General features: G+C 43.0%; 2 protein-coding genes across 2 annotated transcripts in view; one reads left to right on the forward strand and one right to left on the reverse strand.

Moving 5' to 3' along the window:
- Nucleotides 1-1,721: 1,721 nt before the first annotated feature.
- On the forward strand, nt 1,722-2,247 carry LOC116645358 (39S ribosomal protein L42, mitochondrial-like). The gene is given in 2 exon segments (XM_032425489.1): nt 1,722-1,874; nt 1,877-2,247. Coding segments are annotated over 2 exon segments (423 nt in total). The 5' UTR covers nt 1,722-1,822.
- A 5,056-nt stretch (nt 2,248-7,303) lies between these two features.
- The window catches only part of PRKCQ (protein kinase C theta), a 189,108-nt gene continuing 171,817 nt past the window's right edge, over nt 7,304-24,594 (reverse strand). The window contains exons 16-18 of the mRNA XM_032425911.1: nt 18,921-19,109; nt 10,539-10,667; nt 7,304-8,488 (exon numbers count right to left, since the gene is read on the reverse strand). Of these exons, the coding sequence (XP_032281802.1) occupies nt 8,333-8,488; nt 10,539-10,667; nt 18,921-19,109 (474 nt within the window). The 3' untranslated portion in view covers nt 7,304-8,332. The remainder of the gene's footprint in view (nt 8,489-10,538; nt 10,668-18,920; nt 19,110-24,594) is intronic.

The raw sequence follows: 24,594 nt of genomic DNA on the forward strand, positions 1-24,594 counted from the left end.
AGCGAGTGAGACCTGCAAAAGGTTACTTAGCCATGATAAAGTTTTACATACATTTGAGAAGGACAGACAAAGGTTCTGAAAGAAAAGGGAGAGGAGGGGGCGATGTCTCTCCCCTTCATTTCAACAGGGAGAATTAAGCCTCTTCTTGTTAATTTGTATTTGTCCTCACCCTGGCTAGGGCTGGAATTATTGTGGACCAGATGTGGTCCAAATTATCAGAAATCTCTCTGCAAGTGGTGGGATGGGAGACTAACTGAGGGGGCTCCACTTGCAAGACATTCTGAGCTTGAAGACCACCCAATAACCAGGAGACAGGCAATTAAAAAAAGAATTCCCTCACTTTAACTAAAGTTGCTAGATTCTCTCTTTTCCAGTCCCTTCACACTATCAAGGCAAAGGTGGCTGGCAACAGCCTCTCGGTTAATGTCACAGAGGCTGTTTTGCACTACTTAGTGGAGACAATCAATAATTATTTCTCTTGTTGCCACTTTGATTTATAAGACACACTAGCTATATCTCAAATCTACCTAAACATCTATCTAAAGATATAGATATATCTATCTGTCTGTCTGCCTGTCTATCCATCTTCATACAAGCATATCTTGTTTGATTGAGCTTTGCTTTATTGCGTATCACAGATATGCATTTTTTTTAACAAACTGAAGATTTGTGGCAGCCTTGCATCTACAGTAATAGCCTTTGCTCACTTTGTGTCTGTGTGTCACATTTTGGTAATTCTTGCAATATTACAAAATTTTCACTATCATTTAATTTGTTATGGTGATCTGTGATATAACTATAGCTATGAACTGCACCCGTATAAGATGGCAAACTTAATAAATGTTGTATAGGTTTTGATTGCTCCACTGACTGGCCACTCTCCCATCTCTCTCTCCGTCCCCTCTGGTCTTCCTATTCCATGAGACACAATAATGTTGAATTTAGTTCAGTTAATAACTCTACAATGGCCTCTAACTTTTCAAGGGAAATGAAGTCACATGTCTCTCATTTAAATCAAAAGCTAGATATGAGTAAACTTAGTGTGGAAGCCGTGTTGAACGCCAAGACAGGCTGAAAGCTAGGCCTGTCGCACCAAACAGTTAGCCAAATTGTGAATGCAAAGGAAAATTCTTGAAGGAAACTAAAAGTGCTACTTCAATGAATACATTAGTGATAAGAAAGCAAAACAGACTTACTGCTGATATGGAGAAAATTTTAGGGGCCTGGGTAGAAGATCAAACCAGCCACAACATTCCTGTAAGCCAAAGCCTCATCCCGAGCAAGACCCTGACTCTCTTCAATTCCATGAAGGCTGAGAAAGGTGAAGAAGCTGCAGAAGAAATGCTTGAAGCGAGCAGAGGTTGGTTCATGTGCTTCAAGGAAAGAAGCCGTCTCCATAACATAAAGGTGCAAGGTGAAGCAGCAAGTTATGCCAGAGATCTGGCTAAGATAATGAAGGTAGCTATACTAAACAACAGATTAGCAATGCAGATGAAACAGCCTTCTATTGGAAGAGGATGCCGTCTAGGACTTTCATAGCTAGAGAAGTCAATGCCTGGCTTCAAAGCTTCAAAGGACAAGCTGATTCTCTTATTCGGGGTTAATGTAGCTGGTGACTTTAAGTTGCAGCCAGTGCTCACTGGCCATTCTGAAAATCCCAGGAACCTTAAGAATTATGCTACATCTAGATTGAGGTAAGATGGTGGGCTCGCAGTGAGCGGCTGTCAGGGATGAAAATAGGTATACCTGGAAGAAGATTTTAAAATCAGTTTCTCTTCAAATCATCTTCTTTCACACCACCTAATAAGCATCTTGATTCACCATGGCGTTAGCAGGGGTAAAATGGGTGATATCAAACAGAACTATCTGGAAACATTTCCAATTCAAAACGGAGCTTTATATTGTGTTTGTCATAAATCTACGTATTCTTCTCTACCAGATGACTATAATTGCAAAGTAGAGCTTGCTTTGACATCGGATGGCAGGACAATAGTATGCTACCACCCTTCTGTGGACATTCCATATGAACATACAAAACCTATCCCTCGGCCAGATCCTGTGCATAATAATGAAGAAACACATGACCAAGTGCTGAAAACCAGATTAGAAGAAAAAAATGAGCAATTTGAGCAAGGACCCATGATAGAACAACTTAGCAAAATGTTCTTTACTACTAAGCACCGTTGGTATCCTTGTGGACAGTATCATAGATGTCGTAGGAAACTGGATCCTCCAAAAGACAGATGATACTGAGGTTTTCAGGAATCAACAGGATGTTATCTTATGTCTCATTTGCCATTTGAGAAAATGCAATTGAGTGTATTCACTAATATGTTATATAGCAAAATAACAAAATGTCTTCATATATTAAAAAAAAAAGAATTATGCTACATCTACTCTGACTGTGCTCTATAAATGTAATAACCAAACCTGGATGACAGCACATCTGTTTACAACATGGTTTACTGACTATTTTAAGCCTACAGTTGAGACCTCATGGTCAGAAAAAAATATGCCTTTCAAAATATGACTGCTTATTGATAATGCACCTGGTTACCCAAGAGCACTGATGGAGATAGGCAATGAAATTAATATTGTGTTCATGCCTGCTATCACAATATCCATTCTGCAGCCCATGGATCAAAGAGTCTTTTTGACTTTCAAGTCTTATTTAAGGAATACATTTCATAAGGATATGGCTGCCATAGATAGTGATTCCTCTGATGGACCTGAGCAAAGTACATTGAAAACCTACTGGAAAGGAGTCACCATTCTAGATGCTATTAAGAACATTCATGATTCATAGGAACCCACAGTATCTGAGGTGTGCCTGCAGATATCTGTCTATCTCTAGAGATAGGTAGGTAGGTAGATACATACAGATAGATATTCTTCTGGCAGGCTCATGATCAACTTGAAAATATCACACAGTAACTCTCATTCAGGAAGCATCTACTAAGGTCCCCCACACTGTGACAGAACATCCCTATTCTCATAACAACCTAATACACTGTGGATAATGAGCTCCATTTTATAGGTGAGAAAATCCCATCCAGGAAAGTCAGTGACTTCTGCAATGCTGTATTATCATGACTGAGCTAGGACTTGGACTGAGGTCTGTCTGGCTCCCACACCTCCCATCTTTCTACAACACCTCATGGCCTCACAGACCCAGCACATCTCAGGGTGCAAATGAGATCAAAGGAATGCATTTCTTTTCAACAAGTGTGTTCACAGCAGGGAGGACAACAGCCTTTCAGGACTATATGGAGGCAGTTTTGGCACCAAGAGGAAAGCTAAACTAATTGTAATCCCAAAGCCCTCAAAATGCTAAGACTGTGATCTTTGCTGGTCACTCCTTGACCAGACTCTGTTCAGGCTCCCTGAATTCTTTTTCAACAAGGTGTAACTTTTGGGCTTCTGTGTTTGTCTGCATTGTCCAATTTTAGCACAAATCCTAGCAAGTCAGTTTAACCAGTTTAATCTGATTGAGTTCCTGATTTTTCACTATCTCCAGGTAATGTCTGATCATCTGGCCTGCCTTCAACAAGAATCCTGTTAGGTTGGTTTCATCAGAATCTCTCTTACACCCTCTTACTCCCTTCATTCACTGACCTACTGTCTATAAACTCCCATTTTGCCATGCTGTATTTGGAGTCGAGTCCAATCTCTCTCTCCCCCCTGCAAGACCCCATTGCAGGAGTCCCTACACCCATTGTGATGCCCCCCCTCTTGAATAAAGTCTTCCTTAATAAGGAAGGCAGGTGAGGGGAAAAGCAGGCAAGAGAAATGAGGTAAGAGGAGAAAAATGCAAGGAAGAGTGAGAACCATTTCAGGGAATTCATATGGACAAAAGTTGAGTGGTGTGGGACATTATGTCATAGGAGAAGTAGAATGAGATGCCCCTGTTTGCATATGTGGTGGCCGGGGTGGGCAGGGATACACAGAGCTCCCTATAATCCTTTCCTAGTGAACTGCTGCTTTCTTTTGATGGTGTGTATTTCCTGTGGTTGCTAGAATAAGTTACCACAAGCTGATGACCTAAAAACAACAGAAATCCATTCCCTCAGAGTTTTAGAGGCCAAGTTCAAACTCAAGGTGTTGGCGGGACCATGCTCCCTCTGAAGGCTCTATGGGACAGTCCTTCTTGGTCCCTTCCAGCTTCTGATGGTCCCAGTGTTCCTTGGCTTGCAGCCACAACACTCCAGTCTCTGTCTCCCTCTTCACACAGCCTTCTCTTCTCTGTATGTCTCTCGTAAGGACACTTGACATTGGGATTTAGTGCCCATCTGTACAATCCAGGGTTCCAGGTGGATATATGTTTTGAGGGGCCACCATTCAAACACTTCTCCATGCATTCATTTATTTACTCATTTGTCCAATGACTCTGTTTAAGCACTTATACACTGCTAACTCCTGAACAATACAGGTTTGCACTGTGTGTGTCCACTTATATATGGATTTTCACAGTATGGTACTGTAAATGTATTTTCCCTTCCTTATAATTTTCTTAACATATTCTGTACTCTAGCTTACTCTTTGTAAGAATATAGTATATAATATACACAACATACAAATATGTGTTAATTGACTGCTCATGTTACGGGTGAGCCTTCTGGTTACTAGTAGGCTATTAGTAGTTAATTTTTTTTATTATGTTAATCACCATACATTACATCATTAGTTTTTGATGTAGTGTTCCATGATTCATTGTTTGCATATAACACCCAGTGCTCCATGCATAGCGTGCCCTCTTTAATACCCATCACCAGGCTAACCCATCCCCCCACCCCCCCTCCCCTCTAGAACCCTCAGTTTGTTTCTCAGAGTCCATAGTCTCTCATGGTTCGTCTCCCACTCCAATTCCCCCCCTCCTTCATTTTTCCCTTCTTACTATCTTCTTTTTTTTTAACATATAATGTATTATTTGTTTCAGAGGTACAGGTCTGTGATTCAACAGTCTTACACAATTCACAGCGCTCACCGTAGCACATACCCTCCCAATGTCTATCACCCAGCCACCCCATCCCTCCCATCCCCCACCACTCCAGCAGCCCTCAGTTTGTTTCCTGAGATTAAGAATTCCTCATATCAGTGAGGTCATATGATACATGTCTTTCTCTGATTGACTTATTTTGCTCAGCATAACACCCTCCAGTTCCATCCATGTCGTTGCAAATGGCAAGATTTCATTAGTAGTTAATTTTTGAGGGAGTCAAAAGTTATATGTGGATTTTTGACCATGCAAGAGTCAGTGCCCCTAACTCCCATATTGTTTAAGGGCCAACTGTACAAAGGAACTGTGGGAAGCATAAAGACAAACTGGACTGAGATCCTACCTTTAGGGATTTACAGCCTAGAAAGGGAGGCAAACTACGCACTTTCATAGCTTGATAGAGTGCCATGAGAGGACAGAGGAATACAATCTGATGGGAGCTTAGAGAGGCAGGAGATACACCAGCTCATGGGATATCCCCGGATTGGGATACTTTATGGCAGATGCGTCAACTGAACTGGATCTTGAGATACAGAAAGATGTTGAATGTGTGGAAATGGGCATTCTAGGCAGAGAAACTAGTGTCAGGGAGTCCCAGAGGTGGGAAATGGTGGGAATTTATAGGCAGTGCTAAGAAATTCAGATTGACTAGAGCACAGGTGAGTGAAGGGTGGAAATGGGAAGTCAGGTAGAGAGGTTGGGGACAGAATGGGTGGCCCTGAATGCTTTTTAGCCAGTGAAGATTACAGAGTTTTGAACATGAGTGTAATGGGATTAAAAACTGATTTGTGAAGATAATATTTTTATGTTTCATAAATAATAAATATTTTAAGTTAAAGACACTTGAGATTCAACAGATGCAGAAAGAGGCCTTCTTGGAGCTTTCCTTATTTGACTGAAAACAGAAATTTCAGAGAAATGAGAACTGCCAAAAATTTCTTCTTCAGGGTGGGTCTATTTGTAGGAGTGAGACCAAGAGTAAACCTACGTACCATAAATCCCTCTCTCTGGGGGAATGTTATGGCCCTGAGAAGATGGAAGACCACTCATACCTCCATAGGCAAACATTATTACAAACTTTCTTATCTTCTGTTTATTCTCCTGAAACCCCATTTACATTCCCTAAAGAAACCTATTTGTTCCTCCCATAGGAGCCTTTTCTCTCCCCCACCCTACTTTATCCTGCTAAGCTAGGTATTTAAATCCCAAATTCTAACCACTCCTTTGAATTACTCATCACTGGGCACTCCTACATATACGTGTATAGCATGTGTAAGTAAAAGCATGCTTCTCTTGCTAATGTCTTTTGTCAATTTAATCAGCAGGCCCCAGGTTCTTAACATAAGAGGGCAGAGGAAAAGTTATTTCCACCCTATGGTTTATAATGTATGCTGTATGCATGAATTAAAATGGGGAGAAAGACTTAAGATGGGGAGACTAATCCAGACATGATTAGCAGGAGACAAAGTAGAGATGAGTATGTCTTTTGGAGATACTACAAAGGCAGAGTCATGGGGATTTGGTTAAAAAAAGAATAGGGAGAGGGGATAGTCAGCAATGACTCTGAGTTTCTGAGCCTGGTTGACTGGACCTACGGATGGTGACAGTAACGGAGTTAGGAAACACAAGAGAGACGGAGGTTGTAAGACGATAGAGCAAGTCAATGGAGACTGAAGCCTGGAAGCAAGATTAGAACTGGAGATATGGATTGGAGATGATGTACACTGAGTGATCTTTGAAGGCATGAGGTGACGGGAAGGAACCAAGAGAAAGTGAAAACAAGATGGGGAGAGGGGCCTTGGAAGTGATTTGAGATAGGAGGAAAGGGGCTGGCCAAGGGGGCAGTCAAAGGTAGAGGGAGCAAAAGGGGAAAGTGCTGTGTCACAGTGTCTAATGGGGCTGAGGTCGAAGGGAGGGTCTTTCCTCGTCTAAAAACTGCAGAAAGGTAGATGCGGACCTCGTGCATGCCACAAGCACTAGCTGGAAGGTAGTCCTGGGAGGAAGCAGTACCTGGGGACAGGTGAGAGGACAGAGCTGAATTCGGGTGTTGGAGGAGTAGAGGCAACACTCGTGGACCACTCCCAAGAGATCTCGTGGTGAAGGGAAAGAGCAACATAACAGTAACTTAGATGTTATCTGAGTTTCTCACCGATTTGGGGATTTTTAGTGATTCCCAAAATTTACATCAACTCAATGCTAGCTACATTTTGATGATAACCATGACAAAACCCAAGATCTTGGGGGGACAAGTAGGGAATTAAACTAATAGGAGACATCTTTCTTTCTTTCTTTTATTCCATTTTTACATATCCACCTCTTTGTCATTAAGTCACAATATTTTATCAAAATATACAAACAGCACAGATACTTAAAAATGTATAGCTAGAATCCTAGTTAAACAAGATTGACTGCTACAAGTAGCATGCGTGGGTCTTTTATCTTGAATAATGCCTAAAGGGAGACAAATGAGTCATCAAATCAAATTTAAGGGTATACTAAGAGATTGGTTTTCTTTTCTCTTGGAAGAATTATGCACTTACTTTCTTGTTACAGTATGAAGAGGATGGTAATGAGTGACTTCCACTGATACTGAAATTAACTGAGAATGGGTGGATGGGGTGGTTCTATTGGCAGGACTAAATGATTCTATGTTGACATGATAGCCACAGTAGGTGTTTTATTAAACCCTCCATCTCAAGGACATGAGCTCTTCTTACTTTCCATTTTTTTCTTTCCCGAGAATTTCATGGCTAATCAGAATGAATGGATTTGTAAATCTCAAGTTACAAGCTATGTTTATTGTGAAGAATTCCCACAAAAACCTATCCAGGCCTGCCCCTGCCACCATTTACACTTCTACCGATGTGAACAGAACAAAACGCGTTAGTGGTTACTTATATGCAGCTGAATGAAGTCCGCTCCTGCACCCGGCGTCGTGCTGTTTCAGTCTTGAGAAGTCTGTGCTCTCTGTGCCCCTCAGGTCATTGATCAGCCGTTGGTGCCCACGGGAAGAGCCACAATTTAGGGCAGTATTAACTTTTCAGGTCTTTTCACAGTGCAGAGGAGAACCGTCGTGCCAGTAAGTAACTATGGTTAGTAATGACCCAGCTTCAAGAGTGACCCCAGGAGAGGACAGGAGGCACCGAAGGGCGTGGTTATTAGTGAAGTGGAGTTGGCTTCTGCTGCAGATACAAAGTCAGTGAGGAGCTAAAAGGTCTCAGCCTGTATTATTGAGTGTTTCTTTTCTTTCCCAAGGTGAAAAGGAATCTAAGGAGCATCACTTGGACCAGTTCACAGACACAAGGCAAATTCCCTCGTGTGTCAGGAGAGGTCCCTTCAGGATATCAACCTCTCCATCCCTGGGTTAATGAAGGAAAAGTTTCTGAACATGTTCTGGTCCATACTGTTGATCAGGGCTCTGTCTGCAAACGACAGCCGGGGTTTCTCATTTAAGAATTCTTTGTCGAAATTGCTACAGTCATACGGTGATTTCTTGATCAGAGTTTAAGGGAGGAGAGGGAAAAAGGGAAGAAAATCAGCCACTGAATTAATATCTTCATTTCTGTTATCTAGGCTACAGTCGTTGTATGACAAAGTGGGCATTGCCGGTAAACAAGTAATACTTAGAGATGGTCATATGTGGATTTATGGAACATTCCCAAGATCCTGAGGCATTCGCTTAGCAACAGTACAATTAAATTCACGTAAAGGAACTTCACTATATACATTCAGATAGGATCTCCTGCTTCTGGTTAATAGTTTACAGGAAACAGGACTGGCAACCTTTGAAACAGTGGTGAGCCTAAATTTGACCTGTAGCCTTTCGGTCTTCAGGGGACAGTGTGGGGAAGGGGGGAGGGAAGGGAGGAAGGGTGGGAGACAAGGGCAGGAGTTCTGCAGATAATATGTTCCTGTTCTTATATCAATATCCTTCACTACTGTTGGTTCCTCTACCCATGTTAATTTTATTATTAGCCATCTTGGACTGTCTTCCACAGGCAGGTTGGGACTAGCTCCCCTCAAGCCACCTGGTCCATTGGTGCCCATGAGGAAAAAAAGAATGTAAAAACAAACACCTATTTATAAATACTCCTTTGTATGGTGTACAATTCGATTTTTTTAAGATTATCAAATGTCACCCTTGTATATATGAGCATAACTAAGAGTCAGACTCTTCCTACCCTCAAGGGGACTCCTAGGCTGGTGAGGCCAATGGCCTGTGGCCTCTGCCTACAAATAGCTCTTTAGACAACACGTGAGGGAAATTCCTTCCTACTGGCAGAATCGAGAATTGTCCTGTAGGGAACGTGTAGATCAAAAGTCTGATTTTTAGGTGGACAATATCAAGTTGATTGTAATGTACCATGGAAGTTGAGACATAAATCACATTGTTCTGATGAGCCTAAAACAAGGTAAAAATGCATTTTGTCACAAATTATTAACTCATCAATTAGGCATGGCACTGTCACAAATAATAGTGCTAGAGGCCAGCCTGTAGAAGCCTTAGAGTGTCCCCAGAGCTTGGGACAAATGTTGAGACTAACTCTGCTAACCCTGGGAAAATACTTGCTGCTTCTGGCCATCTACTATCCTGACTAATAGGAGTAGCTCTTTTCTAGAGTGAAGCACTCTGCCTTGGAATCCATGAGCCTGTGCCATCTCCATGCAAAGAGACAGTAGAGATGGTTTATATCTACCTAGGTCATTACTACTTTTTTCCCAGTAATCACCAGAAATGGGTAAAGCTGGCAAACCTACCACTTTAAAAAAAATTATTTCTTACAAAAATTGTAGTAAAAATGTACCTAACATAAAAGTGACCATTTCAACCATTTTTAGGAGTATGGTTCAGTGGCATTACATGCATGCACCATTCTCAACATCTGTCTGCAGAGCTTTTTCATCCTAACCATGCTTTACTTTTGTCTTCACTTTATGGTGGCCCGTTCTGCATGTGGCCAGGTCGTTCTGCCTTTCCTTATGGAGGTTAGTGACTTTTGCTAGGGAGCATACACATGGGAATTTAGAGACCTGTCTTTTCCTAAGGCCCCAACTGACTTCTTCCTTAAACAGAAGAACATGTAACAATCACCATTAGGGAATATAGTTAATGTGAATGAATTACAAATGTCAGGCAAACTCGAATTAATATCATGGAAAAGATGGCTCCAAAACCCCTGACATGGAGAGTGACCATGGAGCAGGTATGTACCCCGTGCAAAGGCTCCATATCTTATCTGAGAGTCACCTGGCACATGCGTGTTAAGTCTGATGCATGGACGCCCAGCAATTCATTTTCATGCAGGCACATGATTTCATCACAGAGGTTAGATATTGCAAACAAGAGTAACATCCCCTTGCACCCCACCCCCCCACCAGCCAGATAATCTGAATTATAATTAAGGAAGCACTTTCCTCCAAGAACTGAACCCAGGAGGGAAGCTGGGGCTCAGGCAGGGGTGAGGGGCAGGCAGGCAACCCTGGGTGGGGGGAGAAGCAAAGCGGGAATGGTGGGGAGCAAATGGTCCTGGTGGGTCCTTACCACTTTAGGCCGGAATGGTGGGTCAATCTCCTTTCGTTCAAGCTCTTCCCAGTTGATCTCCCGAAACAAAGGGTGCTGGCGGATGTCTCCCCTCACTCCCAGCCTCTTTTCAGGTTCCCTCACAAAGAGCTGAGCAAGAGCAGAAAGGGAGCAGTTACTTCTCAAGGGACTAGCCGGTCAGCCTCAGACGAGGTTGCATTTCTTAACCTAGAGCCAAAGGAATTTGACTCCACAAAGTTAAAGGCCCAGTGATTTGACACTTGCTTTTCTAACCTTATTTTTGTACTTACCAGTATCAACTGTTGCCTCAAGTCACACTGGTGACAACATTCTCCCTCAAATGAGCCTTCTGAATATTCCAGAATCTGGGCTTTTGCTTCCTTGCTCTTTGCCCTAGAAATGCTGTCTTTCAAGGGGTATAGACCCGGTTTGAAATCAGCCTTGCCCGGTGTTATGTAGGACTTCTGTCAGGTTACAGGACTCTGACTCACAGCGTCCTCACATGTAAAGTGAGTGAAGTGTCCTTCGTGCGGGGCTGTTCTGTGGGGGGGATGATATAACTACACACACACACACACACACAGACACACGTATGCACTGATTCCTGGTCTGTAAAACCCAACAACAGAATAAGTGGATCATTTGTTGCTTAGTTGACTGCCCATTAATCGAGTTTGATTTCTGATAAAGCTACCTTCTAAGTAGAACAGTTCTGCTATGAAGAAAATCTCACTTCAGGGATAATATAAACCAGTCACCGAGAGTCCGCTTTGGACAAGGCATCTGCAAATCTGCTTGTAAAATAATATTTAATTCAAATAATCTTTAATATTTTCTGACTTGTTACATATATATATATATATATATATATATATATATATATTTGTGTATGTTTGTGTGTGTGTGTGCTGTCCCCTCTCCCATTACTTTCCCCCATGAAGTCAAACTGAACATTGGCCAAGACAGGAAAGAAACTTGGAAACTCTTCAAACTCAAACACAGCAAGTCAAGAGCAGTACGGAACAGAGTCTAAACACAAGACCTGGGGAAGCGACGGGTCCCAAATGCCTGCAGTGGTTACTACTTTTTCTTACCCCAGCTAGATGTCTCTTTGGAAAGTGCTAGCTATAGGATGTCATAAGGACACCGTGGGTCTCTGAAACAAGAACCACAGTGAAATGCAGTGATTTTCCAGAAGGCTCTGGCAGGACCTGACCTCCATTAACAACTAATTTACAGGGATCTCTTGCTTTTACCTATTTTAAGAATATCCAGTCTATGTGTTTTTAAACACTCCTTTACTTGTCTTGCCTTCCTACTTGAAAATCTTCAAAGGCTCTACCAAACCCCCTCCCCCACAAAATCCCAAAACTAAAAGAACAAAAAACAACATGCTATAGCAAAGTAGATTTTTTTCCTTCTTTTTTGTAATTATGATAATCTTTTTTTTAAAAAAAGTCCAATTATAATGCTCATACAACCACCTAGTATATTCACATGGTTAGTCGTCCTAACTCCCTCTCCCCCTTACCCTATGCTGGCCGCTGAGGCCTCTTAATGGAACTTAAGGTTCTAAAGCTCTGTTAGAAAATCACTAACATGAGGCTGTCACCCAAGAGACTTATTATCCACATGGCCTCGGGCAAGTTTTCTGTCTCGATCTCCTCACCTGTAAAATGCAGGGTGAAGCAAGGTCATCTCTATGCCCTGGTGAGTCCTGATGTCCTCTGCGCCTAGGTGGCCATCCCAGGCTCTCTGTGGCCTCTGCTGACACACATCCTTCCATTCCCACTGTAACCCTCTCTTCTGTCCAGACATGTCTACTCACTGAATGTGCCACCTGTCTTTCCTACCTCTGTCCTTCGCTAGTGACCTTTCTTTCTTTCAAGGAGATACCTCTCCCCACATTCTGCTCCCATTTCCTTCTCCCCATCTTTAAATCCCAGCCCACCAGTCTTTAAATACCCCCTCTTTGTGAGGCTTTCTTTGATTCCCTTAACACCTGGTGAGCTCTCCCTGCCCTTCAAGTCAAGCTCATGGTCATATGGTTGATTCTGGGACTCATTCCAACCAATGTTCTTGGGGAGTCAGGCATGGTGCTAGATGTCTCAGCTGTATCATCCTGATTTTAAAAACAGATTCTAAAAGCAGATATCACTGTCCCATTGTCAGTTGGGGAAAATAAGGTTCAGAGAGTAGCCATGTTACCTGCTCAAGATCACAGATACAGCCATAGTCAGGGGTAGAGCCTGAATTGTAAGCAGCCCCTTCTTTTTTTTTTTAATTTTTTATTGTTATGTTAATCACCATACATTACATCATTAGTTTTTGATATAGTGTTCCATAATTCATTGTTTGTGCATAACACCCAGTGCTCCATGCAGAACGTGCCCTCTTTAATACCCTTCACCGGGCTAACCCATCCTCCCACCCCCCTCCCCTGTAGAACCCTCAGTTTGTTTCTCAGAGTCCATCATCTCTCATGGTTCATCTCCCCCTCCGATTTCCCCCCCTTCATTCTTCCCCTCCTGTTATCTTCTTCTTTTTTTTTTTTCTTAACATATAATGTATTATTTGTTTCAGAGGTACAGGTCTGTGATTCAACAGTCTTGCAAAATTCACAGTGCTCACCATAGCACATACCCTCCCCAGTGTCTATCACCCAGCCACCCCATCCCTCCCACCCCAACCCCCACTCCAGCAGCCCTCAGTTTGTTTCCTGAGATTAAGAATTCCTCATATCAGTGAGGTCATATGATACATGTCTTTCTCTGATTGACTTATTTCGCTCAGCATAACACCCTCCAGTTCTATCCACGTCGTTGCAAATGGCAAGATCTCATTCCTTTTGATGGCTGCATAATATTCCATTGTATATATATACATCTTCTTTATCCATTCATCTGTCGATGGACATCTTGGCTCTTTCCACAGTTTGGCTATTGTGGACATTGCTGCTATAAACATTGGGGTGCATGTACCCCTTCAGATCCCTACATTTGTATCTTTGGGGTAAATACCCAGTAGTATAACCAGCCCCTTCTTGATTCTGGTGGTGAACAGTCTCTCCTCTGGGTTCCACAGAGCATCTGAACATCTTCCCTTCATTAGCTAAAGTATCACTATATATAAATATTTTTTAAGAGTATTTTTTTTTTACTAGAGTGTAAGCTCGGAGGGCAGACACCATTTATATTTCTCCTTCTTCCAACCTCACACAGTGCCACACACAAAGTAGATGCTCAATAAATGTTTGTTGAATAAGTAAGCGAGTGGTCCCACTTTATTACTTGCAGATCCTATGTCTTCAGTCCTCACTTTGTTAGCTTCTTGTTTTTAGCATATAGAACAGCATATAGAAAAGGCACCAACTTCACAGTGAAACCTTTTTTTTCTGTAGACTCAGACACCAGTGTAAGTCAACAGATGGAAAAGCAGATGGATTTTTTAGAAGCAGAGGGAATGAGTGACTGACCCCATATCTCTTCCCTTGAAATGATCATAATACCCTATTGACCTCTACTTCTTGGAAGCTAAGTAGGGTCGGGCCTGGTTAGTACTTGGATGGGAGACCTCTACTTCTTAAGCACATTTTGATGAAACAAGACGAGAGGGAAGATGTGAGTGCCTCAAGAATGGGCCAAAAACTAGCTCATGTTGTTATAATTAAAGACTTCAGTGAATTAAATTAGAAGCAACTGCCCTAGGCTGCATGTGCACCATGCTGTTTTCCATTAGATGTTCCCAGGACCATGTGGCATTTGATCCTAGGGCATCATGACAAAGCTTTCTGAGCCTGTTCTATGTACCTGTAAAATTAAAAAATATATCTTTTAAAAGATAAAATGTGTAATGAGAATATAATGTGATCTCCAGCTTTGAGACGCAAATTTCTTGCTAGTCTTGTACAAGAGTAAGTTATTGTCTTCTCTGTCCTGCCACAAATCACCCCTCCTCCTTCCAGGTCCTGAAGATGACCGGTGACCTCATGGGAGGCCATCGGCTCTGTGCCACGGAAGCTGCACCGAGGGACTCAATGTTCACAAATGAAGACTGGCTTTTGTTCACAAAAGCTGTCAGAGGGTGGTTTACATTTCTAGGAAACAGCACACCTTGTGCACGAATGGCCAGGATGCAGCTGGAGTTTGTTAAAACTCATTTGACTGTCTGGGCTAGAACGCAGTGCTGGATTGCTGAGAACGGCCCCCAGCGCACAGCATCCTGGAGTCATTTCCCCTCCTCATTCCCTCCTCAGATCCTTCTATAGACGGGAGAGGTGTTTCTGTTTGAGATCACTCATCTCCCAGCAGTTTCCAAATAAATGGGCAGGACATCCTGGATGGACACATGAGGGAGAAAGGGGTGTTTCTTTGGCAAGAGTCAACTGAACAGCAGTGTCCCAGTTGTGATTCGTGATGGAGCACCACCTCTTCCACCGTGTAGTTGGTTCATACACTACGTGCATCCTTGCCCAACGACAGTTAAAGGGCATAGAGTCTGATGTGGATGCCGCTGCTATAACAGATGCTGCTTTTTCAGAGGACCAATTACTTCTGGGTTTTACAACATTATACATATAATTCCCTAGAGGAAGTTTCTCAGAAATGATACTACCTTTGATCTTTGCAGAAAAGGGAGCTCAAGGATGTGGGGGACTGTTGGATCAAAGTTACAGAGCAAATGGGGAGCAGAGATGAAACTAGAGGCCAGTCTTATTGTCAGCAAATTGCACGAGGGAAACTAATTTTTATCAGCCCAATGGCTGGAACACGGGAGAGGACTTTCTTCCTCATGGAACAAGGACAGGGAATTTTTACTAACTCACAGGGGAAAGAATAAGCCCCATCTCCTCCACATGGTTGTAAAATCACTTTCACTAACTAGTCCCTCCCTCCCTCATTCTTTATCCTCACTTGTCTTGGTTTCTGCTCTGTTCAACCTGATTTATTTTCCACCCTCACAGCAAATCTTTTTCCTGCTATTGAAACTGCGCATGATTTGGTCTTGGTATTTGTTGACATTTTGCCTTAGATTTTATTTTGTTTATAAACTTTTTATTTTGAAGTAATATAGTGTCTTAGTCCACTTGGCCTGCTGTAACAAAGTGCCATAGACTACATGGTGGCTTAAACAATAAACATTTACTTATCACAGTTCTGGAGGCTGGAAGTCCAAGATCAAGGTGCCAGCCTGGGCAGTTTCTGGTGAGGACCCTCTTCTTGGCTTGTAGATGGCCACCTTCCTGCTGTGTCCTCACATGGCCTTTCCTTGGTGAGTGCACTTGGAGGGGGAGAAATCTCTCTCTTCTTCTTTGTATAAGGGCACTAGTCATTATGGTGGCCCCACCCTCATTATGTCATCTATGCCTAATTATGTCCCAAAGGCCTCACCTCCTATAATCATCACTTTGGGGGTTGGGGCTTCAATATAGAATTTGGGGTGGGCACATTCAGTCCATACATATAGATTCACAGGATGTTAAAAGCTAGTACAGGTGGGGACGCCTGGGTCGCTCAGTCGGTTAAGCATCTGCCTTTGGCTCAGGTCATCATCCTAGGGTCCTGGGATCGAGTCCCGCATTGGGCTCCCTGCTCAGTGGGGAGTCTGTTTGTCCCTCTCCCTCTGCCTTCCGCTCCCCCTGCTTGTGCTCTCCCTCTCCCTGTCAATAAATAAATATTTAAAAAAAGCTACTAAAGGTGTCCTGTCTACCCTTCATGCAGCTTCCCCTAATGCTTATATCATATGTAATTACAGTGTGATACCCAAACCAGGAGACCGGCATTAATACAATGTGTATGTCTAGTTCTCTGTCATTTTATTCCACGTGTAGATCTGGGTAACTACCATGACACATTAAGACCCAGTACTGTCCTGTCAGCACAAAGCTGTCCCTTGGGATACCCCTTTACAGTCATACTCCCTAACCCCCACTGCCACTAATCTGATTTCTGTCTCCACAATGTCCTTTCCAGAATGTTACACAAGTGGACTCACAGAATGTGACCTTTTGAGGCTGGCTTTTTTTTTTGGTCACTCAGCCTAATGCCCTTGCGGTCCATCCAAGTTGTTTTGTATATCAGTAATAGTTCATTTCTTTTTACTGCTGAGTAATATTCCATACACATAACTCCTCATCTTTCCCCCTCCAACTGGAAGCGATCCTTTCTTCCTACTCAGTCTTTCTGTCCTTTGAAACCATCCCTCCCAACATTTATTTCTGATTAACTCCACCTGGCCTCGTTACTCCTTCACCCTCACTCCTTGGCAGGAGCTCTCCCAGATCCCGAGGCGGAGCTAGGTTTGGGAAGCACAGCTGTTGAGTTTTATGGAACATCAACAGGTGAATGTGGATCGCCTCTAGGCAGCCCCCCAAACTGTTTCCTTATTTCCTCCTCCTGGTGGGTTTTGTTGGATCAGGCTTTCTCAGTGTCCTGTCAACATTTGTACGTTGAAACCCTAACCCCCGATGTGAGTGTACCTGGAGGATTGGAGCAATTAAGGCTAAATGAGGTCATATGGGCAGGAACCTGGTCCAATAGAATTAGTTAAGAGGAAACAGCAGAGAGCTCTTCACTGGCTATGTGAGGACAAGGCAAGACGATGCCTGCCTGCAAACCAGGAAGAGAGCCTTCACCAGAAACCAACCCTGCTGACCTTGCTCTTGGACTTCCAGCCTCCAGAACTCTAAGTAAATGTGTGAGTCCCTCAGTCAGTGATATTTTGTTACAGCAGCTGGCACCAACCATGCCTCACCCGAAGTCATGTGTAAAAGAAAAGCAGCGACTCTAAGAATGTTTGAACTTGCCTTTATATAAAGCAAAATTGCTTCCATTCCAATCCTAACTTCATTTTTACTATAGTCTTTTTAATTGGTTAATTTTGGAAATCAGCTTTCATTTTATATGTGTGTTGTTCAGTCATTAAAAGTGTATTTAATTGGTCGTTCCGAGAGTTTCCTGGGTTTATAGCTTGTTTGGATAACAGAAATGGAAAGATGCATTGAACTGGCTCAGATTTCAAATGCCATCAGCCTTGGGCTAGGTGTCCTGGGAAGGCTTTGTCAGCACTTTAGATTCAATATCTTGATTCCTGGGGGAGAGCTCTAGAGTTGCCTCAACATTTCAAAGACTCTGGACAAGTTTTCAGTTGTATATGAGAGCAGGAGAAGCTGATGCCCTTTACATTTAAGTCCAAGTAGTTCATGAGAAAAAAGCAGACTAGTGAAAAAAGATGGGCCTGGTCATCTTTTTTTAGTTTAGATTTTAAATCCACTGATAGGTTCTTTTTTTTTTTTTAAGATTTTATTTATTTGATAGAGAGACACAGTGAGAGAAGGAACACAAGGCAGGGGGAGTGGGAGAGGGAGAAGCAGGCTTCCTGCTGAGCAGAGAGCCTGATGCGGGGCTCGATCCCAGGACCCCAGGATCATGACCTGAGCCGAAGGCAGACGCTTAACGACTGAGCCACCCAGGCGCCCCCACTGATAGGTTCTAATGTTGAAAGGTCTTACCCTATTCTCCTTTTTCAATATAAAGACACCAAGGCTGGAAATTATTTCCCTAAATGATGTTTTTAAAAGCCAGCTGAGATAAGAGATGCTAGAATTTAAAACACCTGTATTCTTGGTCCACTTCTTTTAGATTTGTTAGCTTCTTAATCACACCAGTACATCTCCTTGTCCAAATAGTTTCTGGACAGCTCACTGAGGGCAGGTGGTTGTTATATGTGATAGCATGTTGTAGTACCGTGATTTATTTTTGTTGTTTTTTTTTTTTGTACTCAAACACTGTATTCTGTATCCTCTACAAAGGTAAACTGGGACTCTAAAATCCAAATCTTTAATGATGGCTCTCAGGTGTTTCTTATAGCTCTTCATTGGTTTGGCCTAGGAGCTCCCGGTTCACGGCAAGCGATTCTCAGAGCCCAGTTTGCCTCCATGGCATTACCAGTTCTGCATTGATTCTGGGCTATCATGATCAGGGGTCTGACTCCTGCTTTGATGGTGAATTCTAGAGATTGCTGCAGAGGTAGTGACAGTCTGAACTCTGAGCTATAGGGGGAAAATGCATCAATATTTCCAGTGGACACAGGAAGGGAATGTGGCAGGAGAGCTGGTCTGCATCATTTTAAATACTGCCTGAAAGGCTCATTCAGCAGGCAGTGAACAGTGGGGGGGTCTCAGTGAGATGGAACGTCATGGAATTGGTATCTAATGTCCATCCTATTGGTGCCTCAGTTGAAACAGATGGTGAGCATCCATTTAAATCCAGTTCGAGATGACTATTTTTTACCATATATACATCGGAACCTAGAAATGAATGGGAGTACCAATCAGAATACTTAATACTAAATCTATGGAGTCTCCTTGACTTCATTTCTTACCTTCACTAGAAGGTCCTTTGCCTCCTTCTCAAGCCATCGAGGGTAAAAGGGATTGTCCATACGGATGGAGTGGAAAAGCTCTTCTTCATCTTGCCCATGGAAAGGTGACTGACCAATTAACATCTCATAGAGGAGAACGCCAAAGGACCACCAGTCAACAGAATGGTTGTATTTCTGACCCAGCAAGATCTGTGTGACCGAGAGGCAGAGATGTAATTAATAAACATGAGGTGGATGAGTGAAAACCCTGCTTGAACTTTTCAATACCGCTCAGTAAGTAGTTGATGGTGATGACAGTATGTGGTTTTAACACAGATCACACTGAAAACTATATCTTTTGAGAAGCTGATGATTGAATAGAAATGAGTGGGCAGTGCCAAATTGAGCAAATATTTTTTGGTTTTAATTTTTACTTCTCCTCTGGCCTTATGTATAACAACTGACCTGTGCCATTAGCTTTCATTTTCCCACCTGTGATGTGAAGACTTGGGTGGTAGACTTGGACCTCAGGAAGCTGGTATGTATCTATTCTCTCCTGTGAATAGCTAAACCAAACCCACATGTTTTACTGACTTCTACTGTCCTGAGACTTCGCATAAACTTTCAGTAGGTCTAAAGAAGTCATCTGATCAAATACATTCCTTAAAGCCACAGTTGTATAACTAACGAGTCCCATCTATGGTCACCATTAGAGTCAGATTCAGTGGGGCACCTAGGTGGCTCAGTTGGTTAAGCGTCTGACTCGTGATTTTTGGCTCAGGTCATGATCTCAGGGTTATGAGATTGAGCCCATGTTGCACTGGGCAAGGAGACTGCTTGGGATTCTCTCTCTTCCTCTGCCCCTCCCCCACCACCCCACTTGAACACTCTCCCCCCCCCAAAAAAGTCTGATTTAGGGAGTATGCCAAAAGAGACTAGGATAACAGATTTCAGATCCAGAAATCTGCTGAGAGTGGTGTGCAGCTTGACAACGGTGCTTTGAGTAGAACTGGTCTTGTCTGTCTTTTTTTTTTAAGATTTTATTTATTTGACAGAGAGAGACACAGCGAGAGAGAGAACACAAGCAGGGGGAGTGGGAGAGGGAGAAGCAGGCTCCCCGCTGAGCAGGGAGCCCGATGTGGGGCTTGATCCCAGGACCCTGGGATCATGACCTGAGCTGAAGGCAGACGCTTAACGATTGAGCCACCCAGGCACCCCAGGTCTTGTCTGTCCTTTAGGGAAGTGGGTTTCAAGTCTGGGATCCCACCTAACTTTTAAAAAGATTGCTACCCTTTCACCAATCCACTCTCCTGGCAGAAAAGCTTTTGTATTCTGTATTCTGTATTCAGCCGCTTCCTTATTTAATGTTGGGAGGTAGCATACCTGTGACTCTGCTCAATGCTTGTCATCCTAACAAACCAAGCTCCGACCTTCTCTAAAAACTGTGCGTAGTGTCCGTCAGCAGATGAATGGACAAACAATGTGATCCATACATACGATAGAATATTTATTCAGCCTTAAAACAGAAGGAAATCCTGACACATGATACCCCCTGGATAAACCTCGGGGACATTGTGCTAAGTGAAATAAGCCAGACTCAAGAAGACAAATACTGTATGATTCCACTTAAATGAAGAAGAGGAGAAAATCCTTGTCTTTCGTGACTGCCGCTCCCAGGATGGGCTGGGGACAAGCTGCTTTATTACCCAAAATGGAGAAGCGATAATAGTATTGAAGCACAAAATTAAAAAGTGAGACTGGGACCCTCTTGGGATGGCTGTCCTTTCCACCCTGCAATTTAAAGCCCAGCGCAGTGCCCACCCATCTGAGCACATTCACGTAAACACACGGAGGTCATCTTGGAGTTCCTCATTGGAAATGGACTTTCTTCTTAAGTGGGCCCTGGGAATGAATGGTAGAATTATAGCACTGGTGGCTTTAGGAAAGAAAAGTGATGCTGTATTCTAGACATTCCGTGTCTTGATGGTGGTGAACCTTTTGGTGCAGCAGAACAAGGTGCACTGACTGCTCCCCCCCCCCCCCCCCCCCCCCCCCCCCAGGCCTGTCCCTGGGGAATGAGATCCATCTGGAGTGAGGCTCTGGGATATGGTGGAAGTGTCTCCAATGCAAGAGCTGATAAACTCAACGAAACTGAGATGGCCATGCAAAATGTTGTGCGTTCTTCCTCTGGCTCAGTCCCTTCTTGTGTAGTTTGGGGCCAACTCCTTCACCCCCTCTGTGCCTCATTTGTGAGAAGTGATAACATCTGGCTGACTTATTACTGGGTTGTTGTGAGGACCCAGTGAAAAGTAGGGAAGGCAGAGTGCTGTGTCCTATGGAAATGACTCTATGCTCTAGGATAAATACCTATCTTGATCAACTGGTACCCATTTGTGAAAATAAAGATCAAGTTGCTGACGGATTTTTGCAATCTGCCACTGACTTCCAGCATAGAAATGCTAGCCACTATCCTTAACTCGATTTTTAAATACTAAAGTTAACGTTCAAGTTTAGAGAAGATAGAGTATTCCTTAAGGCAAAGTTTAAAAGTAGATCCAGGGAGAACGATAAAGAAAACAAGGGTGCATGTGTGAGCACAGGCACACAATCTTTGTTCAGGTGCATTTGCCTAAATTGGGAGGGGTGGGGCAGGGCTGCTTCACATGCAATTCCCAGGTCGTGTCACGAGGGGGAGCCCAAAGCAACCAGAAACTGCTCTGAGCATCATCCCGTCTTTGTAAACAACTTCATCGGGAAGGACAGATGAAAAGGAATTTGGAGGACAGGAGACAGCTGTGGTGGAAATTAAGCTCGGTGATGTTAAAGAATTTGTCTTAAGTCAGGAGGAAGAAGCACAATGCAGATCACCCTGCCAGAACAGAAGTATGCTGACCTGAGTTAGGTGTTTGCCACGTTTTTTTTTTTTTTTTTTTAAATAAGAACTCCTGAGGTAGGTCCTGTGATCTCTATTTAACAAATGGTGACTGAACTTCAGGAGGTTACCTATTTTATTTAAGATGTCCTAGTTAGTTGAAGCGATATTCTGAACGCTGGTCTTTGTTGGGGGGTGGTTACCACATAATGTTCTTTTCATATTTTTTTTTTTTTTAAAGATTTTATTTATTTATTTGAGAGAGAGCATGAGAAGGGGGAGGGTCAGAGGGAGAAGCAGACTCCCCGCCGAGCAGGGAGTCCGATGCGGGACTCGATCCCGGGACTCCAGGATCATGACCTGAGCCGAAGGCGGTCGCTTAACCAACTGAGCCACCCAGGCGCCCTGTTCTTTTCATATTTAATGTCTCCTGGATTAAACCTCAAACTAACAAGGCCATGTTCACACTGTCTTTATTTTTAAAGAAACTGGTGGAGAAACAGTGGCTTGAGAGTGGTCCTTTTTTCTGTTTCTGTCTCAGCCACTGCTGCCTTCTTATGGCCTCATCATCTTTTGTCCAGTTTCCTCCCCCAACTTTACTCAAATAATTCAGATAGTAACGACGTTGCCACTTGAGGTCAGAGTCTCCCTTTCTCTCCAACAGTGAGAGCAATCTGCAAATTCCATGTGCCTGGTGGAGCTAGTGAGTTACAACATCTATATAAGTTACATCTGTATCCGTCTGCATTGATGTGCTGTCAGAGTTTACAAAGTGACCGCCCAGAGCCTCTCTAGTTTTGGTCTCCAGGTGACCCCTGCTCTCTCCAGGGGGCTGCTTCTGGGCATTGGAATCCCACATGGATTTACTAAGTGGCTAGTATAAAGAGAGGGTGTTTCCGTGTTCTTTCCCTAGTCTTTGTCAAAACGAGCTTGGACCCCCAATTCTATGTTCGACCCTCAGTCCTGTAACTGGAAGACGCAGAGAGCCATAGAGTTTTACCTCTCAGGAGACATGGACTGGGGATACTCCCCAGCTTTAGGGAGGGCAGTCTGGTGGTTTTTTGTTTGTTTGTTGTTTTTTGTTTTTTTTGTTTTTTTTTTTTTGTGCATCATTCCTGATGTTGCTCTGAAATGCATTTATTTCTGTAATTTGGGTTTTCCTGTCCGGAGATACCAGTGTCTGCCAGGTGGGCTTCATGGCCCTTGTCCCACCTGCTCTGTGATTCTGTGTGTTTTTAATGCTGTGCCTGGCCTAGCCAACTTTTTGTTTGCCACAGGGGCCCTTCCCCGGAGATAACTGAATACACACAAAAACAGTACTAGGCAGCATATACTTAGAGCCACAAGAAGGGAAAGTTAAATTTTTATTAAGGTTCAGAGGCAGAAGAGCATGGCTTTTTTTTTTTTTTTTTTGAGGAGGGGACAATTGGTCAGTGAGTCAGATAAAGAACAAACTTTACAAAGTAGATACATGTGAGTGGAGCGTTGAAAAATGGGTAGTATCTTCATGGGTAGAGAAGGAAGAGGCTAGTGAGATTTATCGTATAAAAAAGGGCCAGTGGTGGGGAAATCTAGCATACGTTCACAGACCGACGTTGAGGGTGTATGCTGTGTGGTCATTTATTTAGAAGGTTGATGGGTACTCCAAGCTGAGGGGTGGAGACATTAAGATAGATAAATCATGGGCTCTAACTGTGAGAAATGGTTTACTGATAACTTGGATTACACATGTGCTGTGGTAGAACACAGGGAGAAACAATTATTTCAGGAAACCAGAAGCATCTTTAGGGAGAAGATGACTTTGGGGGTCATCCTGGGGATAACCACAGACCAAGGCCTCAGAGTATATGGTTAAGGAATAGGAGAGATGAATGCAAGATGCAAGTCCAGGGACATATTATTAAGGACCTATTTTCAGGATTTTGGCTTGTGCCCAGTTGATAATGGGGATGTCTTGAAGATTTTAAAACAGTGGAGTGACAGGCTTGTGCATTAGAAGTGCATATCTGGTGTCTTGGTGGAACAGTGGCCTTCCGAATGGGTCCAGGGGTCAACAGATGGAACAGTGAGATGGGGGAAGAAAATATTAGAACTTGCATTTATGTTAATTTTTTAAAAAATTAAGAATGACCCTGGTGCCCTTGTTTGGAACTTATAGTAACCGAGGCCTCCTGAGAGAAGAACAGGAATACCTCTATCAGAGGGAGTGTGGCGGCTACATTTGTGCATTTGCTTTCAGCATGTTGTAAGGTGTGTTACCATCATTGTTATTACTTATTATCCCAAGGTAGGCCATTTATGTTGTGTGCCCAATTATGTGGATTGCTGGGTTCTCTATTAACAGAACTCATTTTCACAAAATGGCAAATCCTTACAAAGTTGTCTGCAAAGAGGCTTGAAGATAATGCTAAAGATTACAAACATGCAGAATGTAAGAAAATGGCAGCAGAGAGGTCTCTCGTACTCTCAGTACAAGCTTTTGGTCACCCACATTATAAGGAGGTGAAAAACAGTGCCATTCATTATGACAAGAAGTTAGCTAAAAAAGCCAGATATATCAAAGACATTGTTTTGAATTATTTGAATTACAACCACTACTGTCAATGAGGAACCCTGCCTACCATACATACTGTAAAGTCTAAGTGATACTGTGCCTTCATGAGCTATCTTTTTTTAATTTAATTTTATTATGTTAATCACCATACATTACATCATTAGTTTTTGATGTAGTGTTCCATGATTCACTGTTTGTGTACAACACCCAGTGCTCCATTCAATACGTGCCCTCTTTAATACCCATCACCAGTCTAACCCATCCCCCCC

This window comes from Phoca vitulina, unplaced genomic scaffold, assembly GCF_004348235.1.
Source record: "Phoca vitulina isolate PV1807 unplaced genomic scaffold, GSC_HSeal_1.0 scaffold33, whole genome shotgun sequence".
Taxonomy (NCBI): Eukaryota; Metazoa; Chordata; class Mammalia; order Carnivora; family Phocidae; genus Phoca; species Phoca vitulina.